At 38.1% G+C, this 23,672-nt stretch overlaps 1 protein-coding gene across 6 annotated transcripts in view; it reads right to left on the bottom strand.

Moving 5' to 3' along the window:
* The window catches only part of AKAP7 (A-kinase anchoring protein 7), a 152,244-nt gene that overhangs the window by 70,556 nt on the left and 58,016 nt on the right, over window positions 1-23,672 (bottom strand). For all 6 annotated transcript variants that reach the window (XR_004380975.1, XM_032843513.1, XM_032843514.1 and 3 more), the window contains exon 6: window positions 20,375-20,487. Coding sequence is in view for 5 of the 6 variants with exons in the window: in XM_032843513.1 (XP_032699404.1) it covers window positions 20,375-20,487 (113 nt within the window). In the remaining variant the exon portion in view is untranslated. The remainder of the gene's footprint in view (window positions 1-20,374; window positions 20,488-23,672) is intronic.

The following is a 23,672-nucleotide window of genomic DNA, read 5'->3' as shown; positions in this document are numbered from 1 at the left end:
ATTCGCCTCTTTCTCACAATGTCGCCTCCAAGCCAATCACGTTGGCTCTACCTTCAACATGGGACTAATTCTCCCCATACCCTTGCAGCCTTTGTCCAAGTTTCCCCTGTTTCTTTCACCTGGTTTATCCTAACAGCCTCCTGTTTTCCCACCCTTGTGTCCTCAACAGCCAGAATTATCCTACAAAAATATACATCACATCACGTCACTCCTCTACTCAAAATTCTCCAAAGGGTTCCCATTTCTCTCAAAGGAAGAGCCAACTTTCCCAGAACAGCCCACCAGGTCCTGCTCTGACCATGCTCAGTACTTCCTGGGCCCTGTCTTGGACTCCTCCCCCTTTACCCTTCTCCACCTCAGCCTCCACTCGTGCCTCCCAATCACACCAGTGCAAACCCACTTCAAGGCCTGTGCACTGCTGGTTTCCCCTTCTGGAAATGTTCCTCCCCTAGATATCCTCATGACTGGTCTCCCACCTCCATGCAGTTCTTGCTCAAATTCTGCTTTCTTAATAGAACTTCCCCTGACCTCCCTTTAATATGCACTACCCTTCCCTCTTTATAAATATTTACGGACATTTTACCATAGCACGTACCACCTCCCACGGCATCATGAAATTTACTTTACTGTGTTGATGTTTCACGGGCTGACATGATCTGTCTCTCTCCACTACCATGTGCGTTCCACACAGAAAAATAATTTTGCCTGATTTGTATTCACTGAAATATTCCCCGTGCCTAGCACGCTGCGTTACACAGAACCGTGTGCTTAATAAATAATTGTCACAAATGCAGAAGATCGAATTTCCAAGAAAAGGGTACTTGACGACATCAAATGCTGCTCACTGCAAGTTCAGCAAGAGTGAAACCTAGTGGGCTTCTTTTGGTTTGGGGAGTAGGAAGCCCTGAGACAGCAGAGCTGACGTGCGTCCAAAGGAGCTCTGCTACTGCTTCAAGGTGTGGTTTTGCTTCAGGATCCTCATCTGTAAAGTGAAGTTGACAATGGAACCTACTTCAAAGTGTTGGATGGACTAAATAAGTGAACTTATAGAATTGTTTAAAACAGTGAAATACAGTAAAGGCTATCATATTTACATGATAAATGCTATTATATGTTATAGACAACAATCTACATATAATATATATACATATATAATAGCTACATATTAATATACATATTATATATACATATAATATATAACATGTTTATCTAACATATTTATTAATTTATTAATTAATTATTTATTATTAATTATTTATTTATTTATAGTGAATTTTAAGGAATAATTTCAGTTGAGGTAAGGTTTCAGAAATGTTTTTAAAAGGTTCTCAGTAAATGGAAACTTACAATTCTTGTTTGTCTTTTAAATGCTTTTTCCAAGTGTACATATGTGCTGGTTGGTGGGTGGGGGGAGGGGGGATGTAGGGCAGGCTGGTGTCATTCTCTTAGACCAGGCAGAAGAAGACTAGTCATAACGTCACAGGAAAAAAAAGAACTTCAGTTTTCAAGACATCTATGCCAGTGTTGCTAGCCACCATAATTTCCATTTTGGTTTCATAAGGTGTCCTTATTTCTTTAAAGTAAGAAATAAGGGAAACATAACAGTGACAATTCACTAGGCTTATTTAATTTTGGCAAAAAGGACCAACCATTTTGCAAGAATTCTTCACAGATGACTTCCAACATGAGTCTTTAAGGAGAGAATTTTTATTAGAGAGTGGAATGGAATTAATTCTTTAAGTCATAATTTACAGAGAGAATTGTGGTTCAAAAGGCATGCCTTGGGGGCACTGAAATTATATGTTCTCAACAGAAAACATCTTCAGTGATAAAGAATCTAGAAATACATAAGAATCTGCTCTGTCTGATATATAATATTTAACATGATCTTTGTTCTCTAGGGGATTTTCTGTTTGGCAATGTATTTCTTCTTTTTCTTTTTTTTTTTTCCAGGCTCTTTTCCCCATAGCAATATGTATCTTTTCTAATAAAATGTATCTGAATTGGTCTCCCCACCCAGCTAAGGCAGGTGGTGTTTTTTGTTTTTTGTTTTTGTAAGAAAGGACTATCGTTCTAAGAAAATAAATAAGCATATCAAAATTGCATATCATTAAGGATAAGGCTAAGAGGCTCCTATTTTCTTTTTTCTTTTCTCTTTCTTTCTTTCTTTCTTTCTTTCTTTCTTTCTTTCTTTCTTTCTTTCTTTCTTTCTTTCTTTAAAAATGTATTTCTTTGGGAGAGAACATGCACGCTTGAGCAGGAGAATCTCAAGCAGACCCCCTGCTAAACACAGAGCCCGACTCAGGGCTCCACCTCATCAAAACTAAGAACTGGATGCTAACCCAACTGAACTACCCAGGCACTTCAAGGTTCCTATTTTCTGGAGAAATCCACTCAGTTGCCAAAATAGTCCCAGAGATAGCACCCTGAAAGGGTCTAGTTTAAACTAAAGAGACTGGGTTAGTATTATTATGAATATTATTATTTCATTATTTTTATGTTTCATGTTTTAGACCCCCCCACATTATTTTCTGCTCCCCTTCTGCACAGGCCAAATCCTTTCCCAGGTACCTTGTCATTTAAGGATCAGTGGAAGTATAACACATCAGGAGAGCCCAGAGAAAATTACAGAAGCGGTTAAAGCCAGAAACATTTGACCTGTAAAGGCTAAGAGAGTGGGGACTATTTCAAAGGTAGGGAAACAATGTGTAGGCTAACTTCCACCAAACCACGTGAAGGGGGTTGCACCCCCAGAATTGTGGACATGCTTGGTGACTGCCTAGGACTAAACCTGAATATTATTTTTGCCTTGAACCTAGCAGGACAGGGTATATTTTCAAGGGTTTCTCATTTATAAGTTTACCCAATACAACCAACATATCAATTATGCAACATAACACTGAAAGACAAAATAAGAAGTTAAATACAAGATATCTGACTTTGAAACAATAAATGAGTAGCAAGAAACATCAAACAAAAATTTTTCAAGACTGCCTTAATTAGGTTTTACTTTCCTTTAGCCTAGTTTCAGGCACAGTTGAAGGAGTATTATCAGTGATGCTCAAAGCTACTTGATAATCTTTGATACAATGTACCAAGAAACCCTGATAATTTCATTCTTGACTGTAACTTGGCACCAAAACAGCCAATACAGGAAAAATGCCATTGAGACCATGATGAGTATTTTTAGAATCATCTGAGGCTGCATCTGCTGAATAATGGAACCTATTTACTTGAGAAGCACTCACAGTATCACTTACATTCAACTAAATGATGTGTGTAATTTAATATGTACCAAAGAGGACTCAGACTTATGTTATGCACCAAATTCTATTTTCAATATAGAAGTAAAGAAAGCCATGAAGTATGAAAATTCACTTTAGCTTCCAATCTGAATATGAGAATCATTCTAAGGTTCTGAAAGATAAAATTTAATTTAATTTCTATGACAAAGTTATTGTGATCAGAGGAACAATGAAACATCAGTTTCTTTAAAAAGGTTAAGACTTTTAAACAAACAGCAGATAATTTCTTATCATGACTTGTTATCTTACAATAATCATGACTTCTATGATGAAAACAAATGGGCTGCATATCAGACAAAGGAATTCTATCTCCTACTGATGTAAGCTTGACGTTCCTGGAGCGCTGCTTTGGTTTCTAATAGTTTACTCCTATTTTGAGCGCCTATAAAGAAATGTATGTTTTCTGTCGTAATGACGTGAAACCAAAATTCAGAAATAAATGAAAAGCCAAACAAAACTGGTTTTGTCAATTTGGGGATCGGCTGGTCAAAGATTGGTAATCTTTTTTTTTTTTATTTTTTTTTTTAATTTATTTTTAAGATTTACTGATTGGGCAGCTGGGTGGCTCAGTCAGTTAAGCGTGCCTTCAGCTCAGGTCATGATCCTGCAGTCCCAGGGGAGAGTCCCGCATCGGGCTCCCTTCTTAGCAGGGGGGTCTGCTTCTCCCTGTGCCCTTCACCCTGCTTGTTCTCTCTCTCACTCTCTGACAAATATAAATAAAATCTTTTAAAAAAAGATTTTACTTATTTATTTGAGAGAGAGTGAGCACACATGTACACACACATGCACAAGTGGGGGAGGAGCAAAGGGAGGAGGAGAGAGAGAATCTCCAGCAGACTCCCTGCTGAGCACAGAGCCCGACTCAGGACTTGATCCCAGGAACCTGAGATTGTGACCTGAGCCAAAATCAAGAGTCAGATGCTTAACCTACTGAGCCAGTCAGGTGCCCTAAGAACAGTAATCTTTTATACTCATTTCCATAATTGGAAAAGTTTATATATCTGTAGTAGTATAGCATTAGTGAAAAAACTAAAATCATTTCTAATGGTCACTGCCCCTAATGAAAATTACATATTGTCAATTCAAAGTTATTAAAAGGACATTTTTTTTAAAGATTTTATTTATTTATTGGAGGGAGAGAAAGAATGAGAGAGAGAGAGAGAGACAGAGTGAGCGAGCATGGGGGGAAGGGTCAGAGGGAGAAACAGACACCCCACTGAGCAGGGAGCCTGATGCGGGACTCAATCCCAGGACACCAGTATTATGATCTGAGCTGAAGGCAGTTGCTTAACCAACTGAGCTACGCAGGTACCCTAAAAGGATATATATATTGACATGGGACTTCTCCGAGGCAAATCTTACTTTATAATTCTTAATGGCTCCTTCCTTCACGTCTTGGCATAACTACACTTTTCATTATTTGCATTGTTTCATTTCCATCTTCCTCCTGATACAGACCCCACAATTACCTTCTTGTCAGCTGCAGCCTTCCCTCAGCCCTTCTCAGTCAGGATTGCAGTCTCTTTCCATTCAGGCTCTGTTCCATTCAAGCCTGTTCTTGATAGGGTTGGCGGGAGACAAAGGAACCTCACCAAATGAGCTACTGGGCTCTAGAAGAGCATGGAGATTTCAGATCCTGTATCCAGCACCCCTGGGTGAGAGCTGCCTGGAAGCCTTCCTGTGTCCTCGCATGCCTGTCTGGGTCACCCCTCAGGGCTGGGCTTTGCCTTGGTCCCCTTTTCCAGTATGCCCATTTGCTGCCTGGGTGAGGCCCCGATACCCTGCCTCGTGTCTGTCACTAACTTCAGAGATGATAAAGTAGGAGTGATGGAAAATAGAAAAGACAATGGTACTTTGCTCATTGTTTGGAGCCAATCTGAAAACAAATGATGCTCTATCATCTGTATAACAACAGTAATAGAAAATACATAATACTGGGGTGCCTGGGTGACTCAGTGGGTTAAAGCCTCTGCCTTCAGCTCAGGTCATGATCTCAGAGTCCTGGGATCGAGCCCCACATTGGGCTCTCTGCTCAGCAGGGAGTCTGCTTCCCCCTCTCTCTGCCTCCCTCTCTGCCTGCTTATGATCTCTGTTTGTCAAATAAATAAAATCTTTAAAAAAAAGAAAAGAAAATACATAATACTATGTACCGGCTCTGTTCTAAATACTTTTATTAACTCATTTAATAATCACAATAACTTTATGAGATTGGTACTATTATTACCCCCAGAGAAGGAAACTAAATCACAGAGAAATTAGATCACATATAAAGTACAAATAGCTAGTAAGAAGTGCTGTGATTCAGATTCAGGGTAAGTGGAGAGCACAGACAAACTGAAAAGAATATAATGATAATATTCAAGCTCATCATTATTTCCTTTAAAATATTTAAATTCTAAGGCTATTAATCACTTGTAATATATAATCATATATACTACCATATTTCTAAAACCAATGTGAAAATTACTTTGGGAATCTCTAGCATTCTAAAAATACCTACCTTTAACAGGCTGCATTAATATTAATAAATCAAGTGATAATTGTATGTCCATAACAAATGAATTTCATAGAGGAAAATGAGAAAGAATTCACAAATGTTACTTATACATGGAAAAAATGATCTACTCCAGCCTATAAAAAGAACTCTTCTTATACTATCAAAACCCAAATAATCGAGTAAAATATTGGCAGAGATTGCATTTTCCTTTTTTTTTTAAGATTTTATTTATTTAGGGACGCCTGGGTGGCTCCGTTGGTTAAGCAGCTGCCTTCAGCTCAGGTCATGATCCCGGTGTCCTGGGATCAAGTCCCGCATCGGGCTCCTTGCTCAGCGGGGAGCCTGCTTCTCCCTCTGCCTCTGCCCACCTCTCTGCCTACTTGTGCTCTCTCTCTCTCTCTAGCAAATAAATAAAATCTTTAAAAAAAAAATATTTTATTTATTTATTTGACAGAGATCACAAGTAGGCAGAGAGTGGGGAGGGGGAAGCAGGCCCCCTGCTGAGCAGAAAGCCTGATGCGGGGCTCAATCCCAGGACCCTAAGATCATGACCCGAGCGGAAGGCAGAAGTTTTAACCCACTGAGCCACCCAGGTGCCCCGAGATTGCATTTTTTAAACCAGCTGTTTGAGTATACCATATTTCTCAATTCTTCATTTTTCTTTATGATGGAGCATCGCCATGCGGTTTTTAGATAAGGCATCTCCTCAATCCCTCTATTTATAAATTTGCTTTCAGCACTACTGCCTTGTTTAATCTTGAGGCTTTCGGAAAAGAAACAGTAACAACTCTTTGCCCTAGCATTAGATCTAATATTTATAATATTATACCTGTCAGCAAGCAATAAGTAGACAACCAGCTGCTAGAGCTCTATGTTTTTAATCTACTGTTGAAACCTCCTTCTACCTATCTTAACACTTTGCAGGAGCTGAATGATCCTTGATGGCATCAAGTGGCAGGGAAAGCCAGCACAGAGTGAAGATGGCGTCTGATTCCTAATAGTGCAAGCCACTTCACAAAATCACCCAGAGAATATGCTGCCTGGTTCCATAAGGTGCTGGCATCGGAGACAACAGAAGAATCCACATTTAGTTCATTTATACTAATGACATATTAGCCAAAGACATAACAGTTTGATGGTATCAAGGACATTCTCAAGGTCACCAGCTCCCTGGAAAATTACATATGCTTATTCTTTGTCTACATAGCAAACCTCTTCTTAGTCCCTCCTCGAGCCTTCTTGAAGATAGCATGAGAGGGCATACATTGTTTGGCCATGTGACTATTATATTCGACTGTGGCTTTTCTCATTCCACCAAAACAAAGAAAGAATCTCGCAAGGGAGGCATCCAAAACTGCTTCCTATATGGCTCAGTCTGAGCTGGACTCTCAGTTCCCCTTGGTCCAACCCCAGCTGTGTGCTTGGCTCACCACAGTCTTGTGGTCACTTAGATGTAAACAAGCTGCAGCCTGCTCCTCCCTGTCACACCTGTTTTCCGAATATTTTGCTGTTTGGAACAAATAACAACATGTTCTCCTGAATCCACCAACCTAGCCATTTACTTCTATAAACTAAAGATAAAACATAAAATACCCCACCTCAAAATTTCTCACCATATGTGGTCTATTAACTCACAACTTTTTTAAATCAATTAATTAACATATTGCATATTATTAATTTCAGAGGTAGAGGTCAGTGATTCATCTGTTGCATGTAACACCCAGTGCTCATTACAACCCATGCCCTCCTTTATGCTCATCACCCAGCTACCCCATCCTCCCCACCACCTCCCTCCCCTCCAGCAGCCCTCAGTTTGTTTCCTATGATTAAGAGTCTCTCGTGGTTTGTCTCCCTCTCTGATTTCATCTTCTTTTATTTTTCCCTCTCTTCCCCTATGTTCATCTGTTTTGTTTCTTAAATTCCATATATGAGTGAAATCACATGATATCTGTCTTTTTTTGATTGACTTCTTTGCTTAGCATAATACCCTCTAGTTCCATCCACATCATTGCAAATGGTAAGATTTCATTTTTGATGGCTGAGTAATATTCCACTGTATACAGATAGCACTTCTTCTTTATCCATTCATTTATCGATAGACATCTAGGTTCTTTCCATAGTTTGGCTATTGTGGACATTGCTGCTATAAACACTAGGGTGCAGGTATCCCTCTGAATCAGTATTTTTGTATCCTTTGGATAAATACCTAATAGTGCAATTGCTAGGTCACAGAGTAGCTCTATTTTTAACTTTTTGAGGAACCTCCATGATGTCTTCCAGAGTGGCTGCCCAAGTTTCCATTCCCACCAACAGTATTCTACCAAACTCTCTTCACTCACAGCTTAATCTTAAATGTTCTCCTTCAATCAATAGCTTTCCCTACTAATCAATACTTCCCAGCATGAAGTAATGCCAGCAAGCCATTGGTGTAAAAAATTCTTAGGGTCTCCTCAAACAGGAGAGTAAAAAAATTGTTCAGAAAATACTAACAGTTATAATTTGTCCTCTAACACTGGCTTATATACTGTAACATACTTATATTATGGTTGAATGTGTTCTGATTTCATAGCCTAGAGGTCAAAATCATTCACCTAAATTGGTTAGATTGTCTATAGACAGAACTCCAGACCTAACTGTAGCCTCAGATGTGATCCAAAAGAGAGTTAAGTACCTAGATAAAGGGGGTCATATATTTGACAAAACAGTTTAATGTATGCACAGACATCACTAACTGTAGCCTTCTAATGTTAAGCAAGAAAGACCTAGAACGTGTTTGTAGCTCTTCCCACTTCTAGTCCACCTAGTACTTGCTTCTTTTCCCACTATCTTATGAATTAATGAATGTCCTTGGTTTTTTTCCCATCAACACTCTTCCTTCCTGCTGCCTCCCCATCACTCTCAATAGAGCACTATACTTCACTTGTCCAGGCCTATTCTGTGCACACTACTTAGGACGGAAATCCCTACCTACCTGAGGAAGGTGTCCCAACAAGGGAATATGATGAGAAGTGAGTGAAAGAACAAAGAAAGAGTAATACTAAGATGTACACTGAGTGTGCTACAGGTTAGGAAATGGAATGAGGTTGAAAGGTGTTCAATGATACAAGCCTTTTCACTTTACTTGGTTGAAAACATTCCCTGAATATCATTTTAGATAAAAAAAATAGTTACTTATGAAACAGTCACTAAAGATACAACCTGGGAATTATGTATACCTCTTAATCTAATTTCAAAATTAGTATTTCTCTCCATATATATATATTATATATATATAATATAAAATTGGAATCTTTTGTCCTCATTTTAAACTTAATCACATTTAATGTCAAATCTCCCTGTGGTATACTTTTGAAAAATAGAATTACAGAGATTACATAGTTTCCCTAATGGACTCACTGTCAGTATATACCTATGAATATGAGATTACACATTGCTTCAAAAATAAATTACAGAGAGAAGGATACCAGACTAACCAGAAATTTTTACACAACTTTTTTAGAAAACTCTTTTAGAAATTTTGTAAATTAATTATCTTTTCAAAATTTCAAGAACCAAATCTAGACTAGTAAAATAAGCAGTGGTTTGGTAGGGAAAAAAAACATTTTTTTAATGGAAAAGTTAAGGAGAAGCAAGGGATTATCTTAGGGTAATGTTAAGCAAAAAATTACATGCGCTGGTATATTCTTTGGCTATACTTGGTCTCTGCCATCACAGTGGTCTGGGTCTCAAGAAAGCTAGACTGACCACACCTGATACCATTCCCTCCATATCCACCGTACCTATCACACATCTACCTCTTCCCATCACACATACCCTGCCAACAGGGATTACAATTTTGGCCCCTGCTGGTTAGGATATATGTCATAGACTGTTACAACTGACGGAGACAGATATGTGACATGACTTCCACACCCATTCAGTTTATTATCACGTGACCACTCCCCCCCACACACACACACACACTTAATTCCACCGAATTAAGTTCTAGAGACAGTTGTGCTGGAAGTCCAAGAGTACAAAGTTCTCTGTCTTACCATCATTCTCAGGGAGGATGAGAAGTAAGAATCCAAGAGGACCAAATCCTGAACAGTGTAACAAGTACGCACAGGGAGAAATGTGGCTGAAGGGGCAGGCCACCAGAGGGGGTCATACAGAACATTCTCCCAGGCAATGGCTTGGTAAGATCTCACAGTAGTGCTGGAGACCAAACATGAAATTACTGTGTAAGAAATGTCCTGGTCCAAATAAAGTTATGTAACAAATTATTACCATCAACTTCAGCTGTGGGGAAAGCAGTAGCTAAAAAAGAAAGTCTTTATACCCGTCATCAGCTTGAGGGCAATGTACAACCACAGTTATACTTGGACAGCCTTAAAGATGGGTCTCCAAATGGTATCAGTTTTGGCAACAATTAAAAATGGTGCCATCAGGTAGTTTTTAGAGGACGAACCCTTACTGCAGGAACTGAGCTGGAGTGCCTGTCATCACAAGTGACTAGTCCCTTAGGTGATATGTGCAAGTTTTGTTAGGTCTTCAATCACACATGTTAGGTCTTCAATCACACAAACATGAAGTTTGGCCCTGGGAAAGAGGCTACTAACATTTTTGTCTCTAACTTACTGGAGTAACCAAGTGAAAGAGAACTGAGCAATTTAGAATTCAAACTAGCATTACTCTGTTTTTAACGATACCTTTCTTTGGAAGAATAATATTCTAATGAGTGGCCAAAAGTAATCAGCTCAGATTAGGAATATAATTCCAATGTAAACTCGTACAGTTTTGGATTGCAACCTTAGTTTCCCCTCAAATCTAATTCAGGCTCTTAAGAAAAAAATACAGCTTTATCTTCTTTTCTCATGCAAGCAATTAAAATTCACAAGAGCTGGATAACCACTCTCCAGTGGTGGAGAAAATCTTATGACCATCCAAATAATGCCAGCTGGTTTGTTTTTATGCAACTAGTCAAGTGGGTAAGAAATTAGCTACTATAACTAAACAAAATGATTCTGTATCAATACTCTTTGGGAATAAAGTTTAAGTTTTCTGGATCATGTGTTCTATTTTGTTTTAACCATAATCAATCCACTGTGGTCCTTGCCAGTTTCATACAAGATCATTATGCTCCAGGGTCGCCTGGGTGGCTCAGTGGGTTAAGCCTCTGCCTTTGGCTCAGGTCATGATCTCAGGGTCCTGGGATCGAGTCCTGCATTGGGCTCTTTGCTTAGCAGGGAGCTTGCTTCCTCCTTTCTCTCTCTCTGCCTGCCTCTCTGTCTACTTGTGATCTCTCTCTCTCTCTGTCAAATAAATAAACAAAATCTTTAAAAAAAAAAAAAAGATCATTATACTCCAGTCAGTCGTTAAATAGGAAAATGAAATTAACAGAGGTTTCAAAATACCTACAAAAGACTTGTTAAGAAAAAAATTTTCCCAACACTAATGGTAATAGCCGAGATAGGACACATATATTTTAATACAGTTAAGCCAAATCCATGCAATTCTAATAACCTTGAATACTTTGTTATTGCATATTTCAATGCTAGCTCTAAAACTCTGTTTTTTTAAATTACATTTAAGTCAGAATTTTGTCTGTAAATAAAAATGTTGGAAAATAAGTAAAAATGTCAACTGAATCTGGATGTTTGAAGCAAACATATCATTTAGGCCTGAGTTATCAAGATCAACATTTCCTAAACCATGTTCTGCCAAACACTAGTGCTACAAGACAGTCAATGAAAAAAGGACTTGCTAGTCAAGTACATCTGGGAAACGATGCTGAGGTGAAATAAATGTTCAAAATATACACTGCCCTTCCCTGTAGTGTCCCTTATTGCAAGTACATTACACATCCTGCTTTGTTGAATTCAGAAGGAACCATGTGTCTTGCCTTGGCCAATAAGATGTGAGCAAGAATGATGTGACTCATTTCTGAGCTTTAAGAATCAGCTTGGGATTTGCCAGCTCCCTTTTCCTTCTGCCAAAAGACCAGGATGTTCCTACACAGAGGCTGCTCAGCGCAGGTCCTCCATAAAGACAATGCAGAGCAGAGCCACACCTGACCCACATCTGTGAGCAAAAGATCAGTCTTTGTTGCTGTAAGCTCTTGAGAGTCATGATAAATATCAGCGGTTCAAAATTCCTAGGAAGTGTTGGAATAGAGAATCAGATTAACTTTATTTAACCCAACACTGCTAACATTTGCTTGATCACAGAATCTTTGCCTCACGTAAAACCCTGAGAGATATTCTGAGAGAAAAATTTCAAGACATGCTAATGAAAATACTTGCTTCAAATCTCCATTCCACTTTGCACAGCCTTAAAATTAGGTTGACTGCGTCATTTCTTCTAGAGTTTTCAAAATCTCTAACAGAATTAGGGCCAACCAGGGCATCATTTGTTTCTCTGACATTAGTCCATTCCTAGAATCCTCCCTTAAATAATTCAGCTGTCTATAATCTCCCACATGCTTCAATTTTAAAGATGTATAAAGTAATAAACAGTTTCAAACAAACATTCAGTTTACCTGTGTACCATTTTCAATTGTTAAATAATTGCAAACTCAGTGTGTGTTTTTTTATATAAGAGAAAGACAACACAACAGCACGAAGTTGAAAAATGCATTAGAAATGTAAGTGAAGTCACTTGCTATAAATAGTGCTCTTTGACACACAGTAGATGACACAGTTGACTAATGGCACCTAGAATATCTCAGAAGAAATTATTATTCTATCTCAGGGCAGATTTCACTGGATTTTTAGTTTTAAAAAAAACATTAAAATGAAAAGAGATGTGTTGCTGTGTTCTGTTGTTTACTGAGTTTTAAATAAGAAAAATCCAACTCCACTCTAACCTCAGATCTAAGCACACCTGGTCATATGAAGAAATTCAAAAACAACTAAAAACCATGAGGAATTAAGTCATTCGTTGTTGGGAGATTCAGGACTAGCTTACTGAAGCAATCTGCTTTATCTTGTACCAAGGAAATTTTGAGACAAGCTTTTGTCTGGAAGAATAAAGGCTTGCGGATCCCTACAGCACCCCCTTTCAGGGAAGGGGGAAAGGAAGTGGCAGGGCAGTCCCGCAGGCTCCTCTGCTCAAGGCTCCTTCCCCACTGGCTCCAGGGAGGGGCTCTGTTGAATATGGGCACTGCCTCTCCACTGAAAGACCTGAGCCCCTTCATGACTGCGGGAGGGACTCCCTCCTCTTTGGAAGCTGGTGCCTCCTGAGATTCACCTCCTCTGGGCCCCCTTTCACAATTTCTCTACCTTCTTAGGGTGGAGTCCTCACCCTCTGGGAGTGAAAATTTCCCATCATCTCTGCATCTGCCACCTAGAGGTCTGTTCCTCCCCGTCCAGTCTTCCCCATCCTGAAGCAGCTTCTCATGAAAGTCCTGCTGGTCCCCGATGCTTCTAGCCGTACTTGCACATCATTTGCTTTTTACAAATTCCTCTATGTCCTACTTGCACGGAAAATGCAGCTTGTGATAGTTTCCCCATTGTCTCTACTGCTCCGTGCGGTTTCCAGGATAAAGGAAAGAGCCAAATCTAAGTTGCTACCATCTTCCTCTACTTAAAGACTTTCCTCCTTTCTGCATATAAGATAACCTATCTGAGGTTTAAAAAACAACAACAACAACAACAACAAAAACACCAAAAAAAACCTCTGTGTGGAGCCAAATTTTCCTATTTGGTTAAAATGCTCACCTTATAGACATTTCAGAATAGCACAGGAATCAGGAGTCAGTAAGACTAAACTCTTTCTGTAAGTATGAGTTAGCAAAGGTCAAGAGAGGTTATAAGATTTGTCCAATGCTAAACAACAAAGCTAAAAATAGAAAACTCATGTTCCTTCAAATTTATTACAGATCCCTCCTTAAGAAGGAATAGTCTTCTATTCCTAAACTAAACTAGTATTCCTGAGTTTCAAAATGGCTTTTAAAGACACATTACGATGCAGACCCAGGAAAGTGAGGGGCAACTAACTTATACCAGCCCATTTAACAATTAACAAAATCCTGAAGGGCATCTGGGTGGCTCAGTTGGTTAAGCATCTGCCTTCAGCTCAGGTCATGATCTCAGGGTCCTGGGATCAAGTCCTGCATCAGGCTCTCTGCTCAGTGGGAAGTCGGCTTCTTCCTCTGTCCCTCCTCCCTGTTTATGTTCTCTCTCTCAAATAAATAAATAAATAAATCTTTAAAAAAAAACTGAGAAAATTTCTGTTACAGTCTTGGTCCTATATATTGAATCCCCAAACAATTCAGAGGCTAAGTTTCCCCCCTTACCTACACTGTCAGAACATAACCTTCGTCCATATGCTCTCCTTTTCCACTTCCCTGTTTCCTTCTCCTGACTTCCCCTCAGCCTCACCATTTTCGGGTCCAATCACTACCCCTCCGCCCATGCTTTGGGCATATCAAATTCTGCATTCAAAACAAACCCATCTAAGTGACAGTAGTAAATAACAGTTTGAAAGGAGATCATTTCTTCCATTCTGAAGTTCTCTCATTGTCTAATTCTGTGAAAAGCTGATACAAGGAAGGGTCAGTCAATTAATAAACTGTAGCTTCGATAGTTTAGTGCTATCTTAGTAATCTGAAAGAGTCACAGATCAGGAAAGGTACCTTAAAAGGCCAGAATATAATTAATGCTTAAATACAACTGATTTATCCATGAAATGATCACATTTATTTCTTGAGAAATCTGGATCTGCATTAAGATACATGTCTGATTTGAAACTGGTCTTCTTCTGCCACCAAGTGTTAGCACACACTTCTAACCAACCAGTTTTTGCAATGGTTAAATCACAGAAGTACAAGGTCATTCGATGAGAAAAACAGATCTAAAAGAAGGACAGTATAAAAAGCACAGAGGTGAACAAGCTGCAGACTAACAACCTAAAACAAATATATTTCAAGAAAAACTCTTGAATTTTCGTTACTATTTTAAACACGTGGAAATTTAGTAAGATTCTCTGAGGCTCCATTCATTTAATGAAACTACAACTCTAAAAGCACAATGATAATCAAACTCGCTTTAAAATACACAATAACTACTTTCAATATTCTCTTATGCAATATGCCCTACTAGAATTTCATGCAACTAAGAATATGCAAAACACAGTAACTAAATGCCTCCTAGTATTAGAAAAATAGACAATGCCAAGAAAAATCTTAAGTTTCTCAGAATCTAAAGTCAAGAACTCAGGTCTAAGCTTGGGAACCAGAATACCAGCCTGTAGCAGAGGAAGATCTGTATCAGGAGATGTGAAAAGGGTGTTCTGTACTTTCAAAATTCTGATCACAATCTATAGAACTTTTGGTCATCCCATGGGGCTTCTGGTTAATTCTACTGAATAGTATTATCTACAAATAGGAGCCTACCAAAGGCTGGCTCCCCAGAAGCCTAGGGACTTCTGCAGCCAACACTCAGCACCACTGGGAAATCTTCAGACTAGATCTTTCTGACCATTCCAGTGGAGGTCAACATTCATTCCCTGCACCAGACATCTGTCGACACCTTTTATGTCAAGCTGTTTTACCTTCATGAACAGACTGATTATGGCTCCAACTTTGAATATTTTTTTATACTGGCATGGATAACAGCTTTTTAGACTATAAAAAATAACCGGTATATGACAAAAAAAAAAAAAAAAGTACCACGTGAGGTACTGTTACAGAATAATTGGTTACACCTCCTGTAATAATGAGTGGATCATCTTAACCACCTAGGAATTGGCCTGTAATGATCCAGGGCACTTCTCTACCCAGAGCACCCCTTTTCACTAATAATTATCACTTCTACCCTAACAATAGTACCACCAGTATCTTCGGAGTCCACCGGTATCTATCTCCTCACTACAAAGAATAATTTCTGGTTGGCCTTCTGGCAGGTCAGACTGAAATATAGAGAGTACGCCAACCTTCAAAACAGAGCATCTTTGTGGGAGACGCCATCAGCTCTTTTCAAGATACTCTCACTATGCATCACCTTCCATACCAGAAACTCAAAGAACACTCCTCAAGATAATGGAAAACCTTCAAGTTTCCTGCATCTTGTGGCTTCCCTTTACCCTCAGTTGTCATGAGACATCTAACTCGCCCATCACCATTTCTGTGATCAGCCCTGTAAGGCTCCACTCTTCCTCAGAACCTAAGCAAAGCCCCAACCAACCAAGAGAGAAATTCTGGGTGTGTCAAGGGGAATTTATTATATTCCAGGTGCCATTAAGGTCAGCTGTATTCACTGATCTACCAGTAGAATTAAGGGCTAAAAGATCAGCTGTGGGAGCCTACATTTTAGCTCCAAAATTCAAGGAAGCACATTAAGCTGTGTTGAAGGCAAACCCAAGGAAACTATCTTTATACAACTTTAATTATGGTTTATATTTTTAAACCATTCCACAATTCTTATAAATTGCCTATTTTAATAGCTTCTTAAATCATTGATATGATTTATCATAATTGACTTAAAAAATTCCCTCATCATAATGGAAGTTATTTCTAACTTTTCCTCTATTATAGGACTTCCTATATTACATGATTTCCTCAGTAAACATATTTATACATAAAGAATTTCTTCTTTAAAATTATTTCTTAGTTATAAAATAAGTAAGTCCTGGGTGTACAACATGGTGATAATAATTAAAAATACTATATTATAAAAAAAGATATACTATATTGTATATTTGAAAGTTACTAAGAATAGTTTTTAAAAGTCCCCACAACAACAACAAAAAGGTAACTATATGAGGTGATGAATGTGTTAATTAAGCTTAGTATGGTAATCATTTTGCAATACAGTCATATCTCAAATCATTATGTTGTATACCTGAAACTTACACTATGTTGTATATCAATTTTATCTCAATTAAAAATTTATTTGTTTAGGATAATCCCAGCAGCATGAACCTCTTAGTTAAAGAATATGAATTTTTGGCATTTTTTTAATGGAAATTGCTTAATTCACAATTCAAAGGGCCATACCAAGCCACCATGCATAATCTTTGATGGTCCTTCTATCTCAAGCTTATCCAAACAAATGTTCCTCTAATACAGTGTGGTCGGAGGTATAAATTGGGGCCACTGTTTTAAAAGGCAATTTATGGTGTTTTGGAAAAGTTAAAACATATAATACCCCTGTGACCTTGACACTCCATGGGTTCTTTGAAGTATTGGCATGTCTACCCAAAGGAAAATGAACATGGAATCTCACTGCAGCATTTTTATGCTGGCAAAGAAATGGAAATTAATGTAATTATTCATCAAGTGGAGAATAAATTATGATAAATCAAAATAATGTATACTTATTTCTGTTTTAAAGAAACTATATGCAGGTATTTGCACCTATATACATTTGTAGTGTATAGGAAAAAGTCGGGAGAATATACTGGTAGTGGTAACCTACAGATAGAGAAATTATATGGGGAAGAAGGGGACAGTAGGGTGGTGCTGAAGGAAAAATTGTATACTCCATTTTATAGATTTGCCTCTATTTGGACTGTTTACAACGACCAAATATTCACCCAATACTTTCATAATTAAAATCACTTTTAAAATAAAAGAAAGTGGGACGCCTGGGTGGCTCAGTTGGTTAAGCAGCTGCCTTCGGCTCAGGTCATGATCCCAGTGTCCTGGGATTGAGTCCCACATTGGGCTCCTTGCTCGGCGGGGAGCCTGCTTCTTCCTCTGCCTCTGCCTGCCATTCTGTCTGCCTGTGCTCGCTCTCTCTCCCTCTCTCTCTCTGACAAATAAATAAATAAAATCTTTAAAAATAAATAAATAAATAAATAAAGTACTTGAAATAAGACAAACTTTCAATACTTGAGTGATAAAAACCTATTATTTCCTACCTCTCTCTCTCCTTCTCCTTTTATTTTGTTATCAGTCTAAACAACGCTCAATACTAGCAATACATTCCATGACTAATTTCGCCAATGTCTACTCCCTTACAAATGAGTGAACCTGAATAAACACCGAGTAGAGAATGAATGCTGAGAAAGGAAGTTGAAAAGGTAAAAAGTTAAGAAGAAAGAGACTGAAGAACCACAAATTTTCAAATCATCTGTATTCCAAACCACAAGCATAATAAAAATGCACTTTTATGCATGCTACATTTTCATACTGGCTTTAACTTTTACAGTGGAACAAATGACTTCCTGCATTTAAAAAAAAAAAAAATGTTGGCTATTTATTTAAACCTGCAGGTCTCTCTCCGAATACACTGCTCTACAGAGAATCTGGATCAGAATCACCCGTGGCACAGATCGATTATCGAAAGTCACAATCTTTAGGTACAACTCCATATCTGAAGCTAGAGGGTGGGAATCTGCAGCTTTGGCGTTGACACATGAATCCCAATGTTTAAAGTATACTTTCTTACGCATTCAGAAACACTGGACATCATAGTAGTACACAGGAATGGAGTCATTCCATTATTGAAAAGAAAAAATTGGGGGCTTACGGAAAGGCCGTGAGGTCATACTTTATTTTCTAAAGATTGAGTTTTCTAATCTATACGAAATATAATCTGATTTAGATTTTATATACCATTCAGGCAGGGACTGTTTCTCTCTTTCTCTCTTTTTTTAAACTTTTTTTAAGATTTTATTTATTTGACAGAGAGAAAGACACAGTGAGAGAGGGAACATAAGCAGGGAAAGGGGGAGAGGGAGAAGCAGGCTTCCTGTGGAGCAGGGAGCCCGATTCAGGGCTCAATCCCAGGACCCTGGAATCATGACCTGAGCCAAAGGCAGCCGCCAAGTGCCCCATGTTTCTCTTTTGATCATAACTCTGGGCCCAGCAGCCCATGTCTGGTGCATATTAAGCACGTGGTAAATATTTGTTGAGTTAGTATGGTTTGGGCCAGGGAGATCCTCATGTGACAAGAGAAATTAATTTGGATGAACTAGACGTGCCAGTGGGAGAGAAGAATCTGGGCCTGGGAAAGAGTTAAGATGGATTCCCCACAGGGCTCGGCAACAGGAAGAATGGGTTCTCATGTCAGCCACTTCATATTTGTAAGACTCGTATTCCCATTCTACAACATAAGGGAGCAGATTCTGGAAAACTAACTGCCAAGGAATCATTTAAATTTAGTCTAAAATATTAAAATTCATATTCTAGAGTAGTTTAAACACTCCTTTGATAAATGTCCTTATGCGCTCTCAAGTAAAATTTAATACCGAACAGAGAAAGAAGCACTTCAAAATGTGGATATTACCTTCACCACTGATTTGTCATTCTGTGATTAAGTGTGAAATCACTGGGAAGAGGACAATCCATTTGAAAGCAAAACAAGAATGATAATGAGTAAAGAAGTTAAACATCAGTCTGCAAGTTTTGTCAGTTGTTAATCCAAATGTCTAAATCTGTTTCTTACACAAATTGTTTTTACCTAAAGGTAAAAAGGAATGGCACCTAATTTAGTTATTATTGAATGTGGGGCATAGTAATCAAAAGAAAAAAAAACACGCAAAGTATCTTTTTGAAAAGGTATTCACAACAGTTTGTAGAAAACTCAGAACCACAGGATGGTCAATCACCCAAATACATGTTTTAAAGATCAGAAAGACCTTCCATGCACGGAGACATTAAATATAATATGTGTCCAATTTAGAAAAGAGATCTACTTACTAATAAACATGACTTTCATTTATAGAGCTGCAAATCAGTCTTAACTGTAGCAAGGGGTCATGGAGAGCAGGAACAAACATTAATCTGCATGCCCATCTCCAAAACTCTGGTATATTAGAGGAGGTCAGCAAATGGTTAAATTTGCATGAGAAGCTCCCTAGGCTGAAATGGGAAAAACAATGAAGGGTGCCCTTAGGATTCCAGGAGAAAAGCTCATAAATCCAGAAGAAAACCAAAAGTTACTCTAAACTGAGGGAGGATGGGGTGGCCTGGGAAGGTAGAAAGATGTGGGAGGTCAAGAGACATATCCCTTAGTTCATGTCACCTCTGCCCATCCTCAGGGAGGAGTACTTTCAAGTAATGTGGGGATCGGGGCTCCTTAGTTACCCTTCTGCCCAGTCCATGTTCCAAGCCCTCAATGGAGACAACTACTAAAACCACAAGGCCATCTCCTGGAAATCTTGAAAGAGTGGCATAAAGGGGGGTAAAGAAGTGCATCCCACCATGAAGAACCCAGTTCCAGTGAGCAGCACCAGGTATGCAGGCCAGAGGAGGAAGCTTGGAGGGCAGCAGGCTGTAAACAACCAAAAGCAGAGAAAGCAATAAAATGGTACTTGGCCCTGCCTCAATGCTCTTCAAGGGAGGAAGCGGATTTGGCAAGAGAAGCAGCAGCAGGAAATGTTGGTCCAAGTATGCAGCTAATTTTGGCAGAAGGTGCAGAAGAAGAGACCCTGTGGCAAAGGAGGGCACAGCTGGAAGAGCCTGCATGGAGTCTCACAAGCCAACTCAGCCTCCCTGGGAGTGGGAAACAAACTGACTTAGAATCCCACGACCCAGAGTGGTAGGGTGTCAAGAACCACTATAAAGGTCGCATGTGCCCCAAGCATGCTTAGTAAGACTGGTGTAGCTGGTAACATGGGGCTTATAACAAAAATGTTCACTCACCTTCTTCCGGAGCTGTGGTGCTCTGGACAATTTCATAAAAGTCAAGTGAGGCTTAAAACTCCTGTCTTCTCCTGCCAAGATGCCCTTTTCTTGAAATGTCTTTTTTGCAGCTTCTAAAGAAAATAAAAATACAAAAATGCTACTGTAACACATGGCTATCTTTTATTTTTAAAATGGCAATCCAAAAAATAACAAATTACTTTATAATGAAGATTACTTTATATACCTGTATGAAATACTTTCTAAGAGAGAATAAAACCACACTGTATAGGACAAGATATTATTAAATCTGCAGAAATTTCAAACTTTAAGCACACAAAAGCAACAATTTGAAAAGAAAACATTTAACAAATGTAATAAGTGTTTGTCTGATATGATGCTGATTTTCACTAAATATCTTAGTGGTGTAGAAAAGGACTAGTTTATCTATGACCCATATCTAAAATTTCTACTTCTGACCAAGATGGAATAACAGCAATCAGATTTACCCTCCCCTCTGAAACAATGAAAGGACCAAGTATATAAAATGATGGTTTGTAAGACACTCCACTTATCAGGCAGTGAAGCTCAATGATCCCTTAGAGATGAGAAACAAGGTGAGCCCTTCAACTGCCCAGCTGACATCCTTAGGAGAAGAAACCATCCTCCCTGGGTCGAGTAAAAAGAGCTGAAAGTAGGAGAGGCAAAGGTATCCATAGCTCACGGGCAAGAGTCCTAGAAAAGTGAGACCTGTACAGAGAGAAAATCCCACAGATCTACAAAGGGTTACCCTAGAGTATTCAGCTGAGTATAGACCAGCTCATATATATTAGGAAGCTACCTGAGATGGGGAAATACATTCAAAAGTATTAGAGGGAATGGTGCCCCGTGCTCATACAGGGGCAGGAGAATTGTCTGTTCCCTTGAGCCAAACTTGAAAAACTTTGAGATTTGTGGGAAACTGGGTAGAATGAACAGCAGTGGGGAACTTTTCCCCTCAGCAGTGGGGAAAAATTAGCTTTGAACTGGTACTGTTCTAGTCCCATCTAAAAAATCTTAGAAGCAAGATCCAAAAGGAAAAAAACTGTTTCCAAGTAACTTAATTGTGTCCTGGAACAAAGTCCAAGAATATTTATAGGCATACAAAACTATCCAGACCCAACAAGGTTATTTCACAATGTCTGGCATCTAATCAAAAATGTCCAGGCATGCAAATGAACAGGAAAATATGACCTACAATGAAGAGATAAATCAATTCATCAAAGGGAATGGACACAAATTTAGAGTCAGAAGATAAAAGTATCAAAATAGTTATTATGACTATATTCTTTATGTTCAAAAAGTAGAGACATGCAAGATATAAAAAAGACCCAAATCAAATTTACAGAGATGAAAATTGCAATGTCTAGAGAAAAATACACTGGATAGAATTAATGACAGATTAGACACTGTAGAACAAAAAATTAGTGAACTTGAAGACATAGCAATAGAAACCACCCAAATAAAATATAGAGAGACGTGAAAGAAAGGAAAGGGAAACAAAAGGGAAATGGAAGGGAAAGGGAGATGGCAATGAAGGAAAAGGGAAAGGGAAAAGAAAAGAAAAGAAGGAACATCAGTAAATGTGGGGTAACAGCAAGTTGTCTAATATATGTATAAATTAAGTCCCTAAAAAAGAGGAAGAAGAAGACAGAGGAAATATTTGAAGAAATAATGCCTGCTGGGGAATGAGAGTTGCCACAACCATGACATAAAATAATCTAGGCAATAATTTTTAAAATTTACTTCATAAGTATTTGAACCAGCAAATTCAGTTCTAGGAAAATACACAAAAATAAAATTTTTAACACATAAGATTCTATACAGAAGATATTTATCAATTCTTAAAAACACACAAAGTATAAATAACCTCATCAATATAGAAATGGTCGTTAAATTACCATATGGCATACTAAGGACTACCACAAGAAAAAGAGAGTCACAGCTATACGTATTGACCTGAACAGATGCCCATGGTCTATTAAGCAAAAAAGGCAAGTTGCATGGTTAATATACCAATAATATGATTCCATGGCTTACTTAAAAAAGATAAATTCTCTACGTTTTATTAGCATAAAAATGGTATAAATTACTATAGGATGAGGGTTGACATTGAATAGAGATAGAGAAGATTAGTAACATTTTCTTTACACATCTGTATATTGTTTGAGTGGTTACAATGAGCATGTATTACTTCTGAATAAAAAAAATTTTTTTAATTAAATAAGCAGAATAACGGCCTAGACATTAGCAATATAACATTATTACAAGTGCACAAGCATCATACTAGAATGTAGAATGCACAAGTACAGTTTTCTGCTTTATGTATGAAAAATTCATACTTTTCAAAGATCTTTGGTAAACAACTTCTCATTTGTTCTTTCTACCTCCAAATTAGGTAGGGCTAATACCCAAGTTAATTTTAAAAATAAATAAAACTAAAACATAAAAGTCAATGCTCAAATTCATCCTCTTTGTTAGTAGTAAAGAAGGAACTGGAATGCAGATGCCATCACTTCTACTCTGGTCATGTTTCAAGCTAGCTAAAACCCCAGCTTAAGCCAGGGTCAGAGTAAGGCAGAGCATTCTGTCACCTTCCACCATGCCCACACACATACTGGTTTCAGTCAGAGAAGCTCCCCTCTTTTACACATGAGCTTCTAAATACCTTCCCCTTTTTCTAAAAGAATTCCTATATTTACCCAAAAACAAAGTTCGAAAAATCAGTCCTCAAAAAAACACACAGAGAGGGGTCTCTTCAGTAAAAATAATCCTGCCAACAGTGTCCATTAAAAAATAGAAACTGATGAAATATAAGGTAAAAAATGTCTTTGAATCTAAAATAAAACCACATCTTATCCCAATGTTTAGTGAATTGTTCCTTTTAAATTAATTTATTTCTTATCAATGTTAAATATGCTTTAATGTTTCTAACAATTAAAAATCATGAACCTAGTGGAAGATTATCTAATATTTCCAGAAAACGTGTCCTAAAAAATAAAAGATGTTTTTAATATAATACTAAATACTACAGTCATAAGAATGCTTTAGTTTTAACCACCAATTCTGTTGGAATCTGGAAATTACTAATGATAGATAGAATTATAACCAGAAATACCTGGATAAAAAAAAAACCAAATATATTTCCATCCAGTCTGATAATTTTTTACATAGTGTAAGTATTCAGTTTTTTGGAATGGGAACCCGAAACAAAAAAAGATGTGGGAGTGAACAAAACAAAGATAGAATACTATCCTTTCTCAGAAAAAGAAGGGTTTGC

This window comes from Lontra canadensis, unplaced genomic scaffold, assembly GCF_010015895.1.
Source record: "Lontra canadensis isolate GAN:19392208 unplaced genomic scaffold, GSC_riverotter_1.0 scaffold141, whole genome shotgun sequence".
Taxonomy (NCBI): Eukaryota; Metazoa; Chordata; class Mammalia; order Carnivora; family Mustelidae; genus Lontra; species Lontra canadensis.
This window is presented reverse-complemented; position numbering and strand designations above follow the sequence as displayed.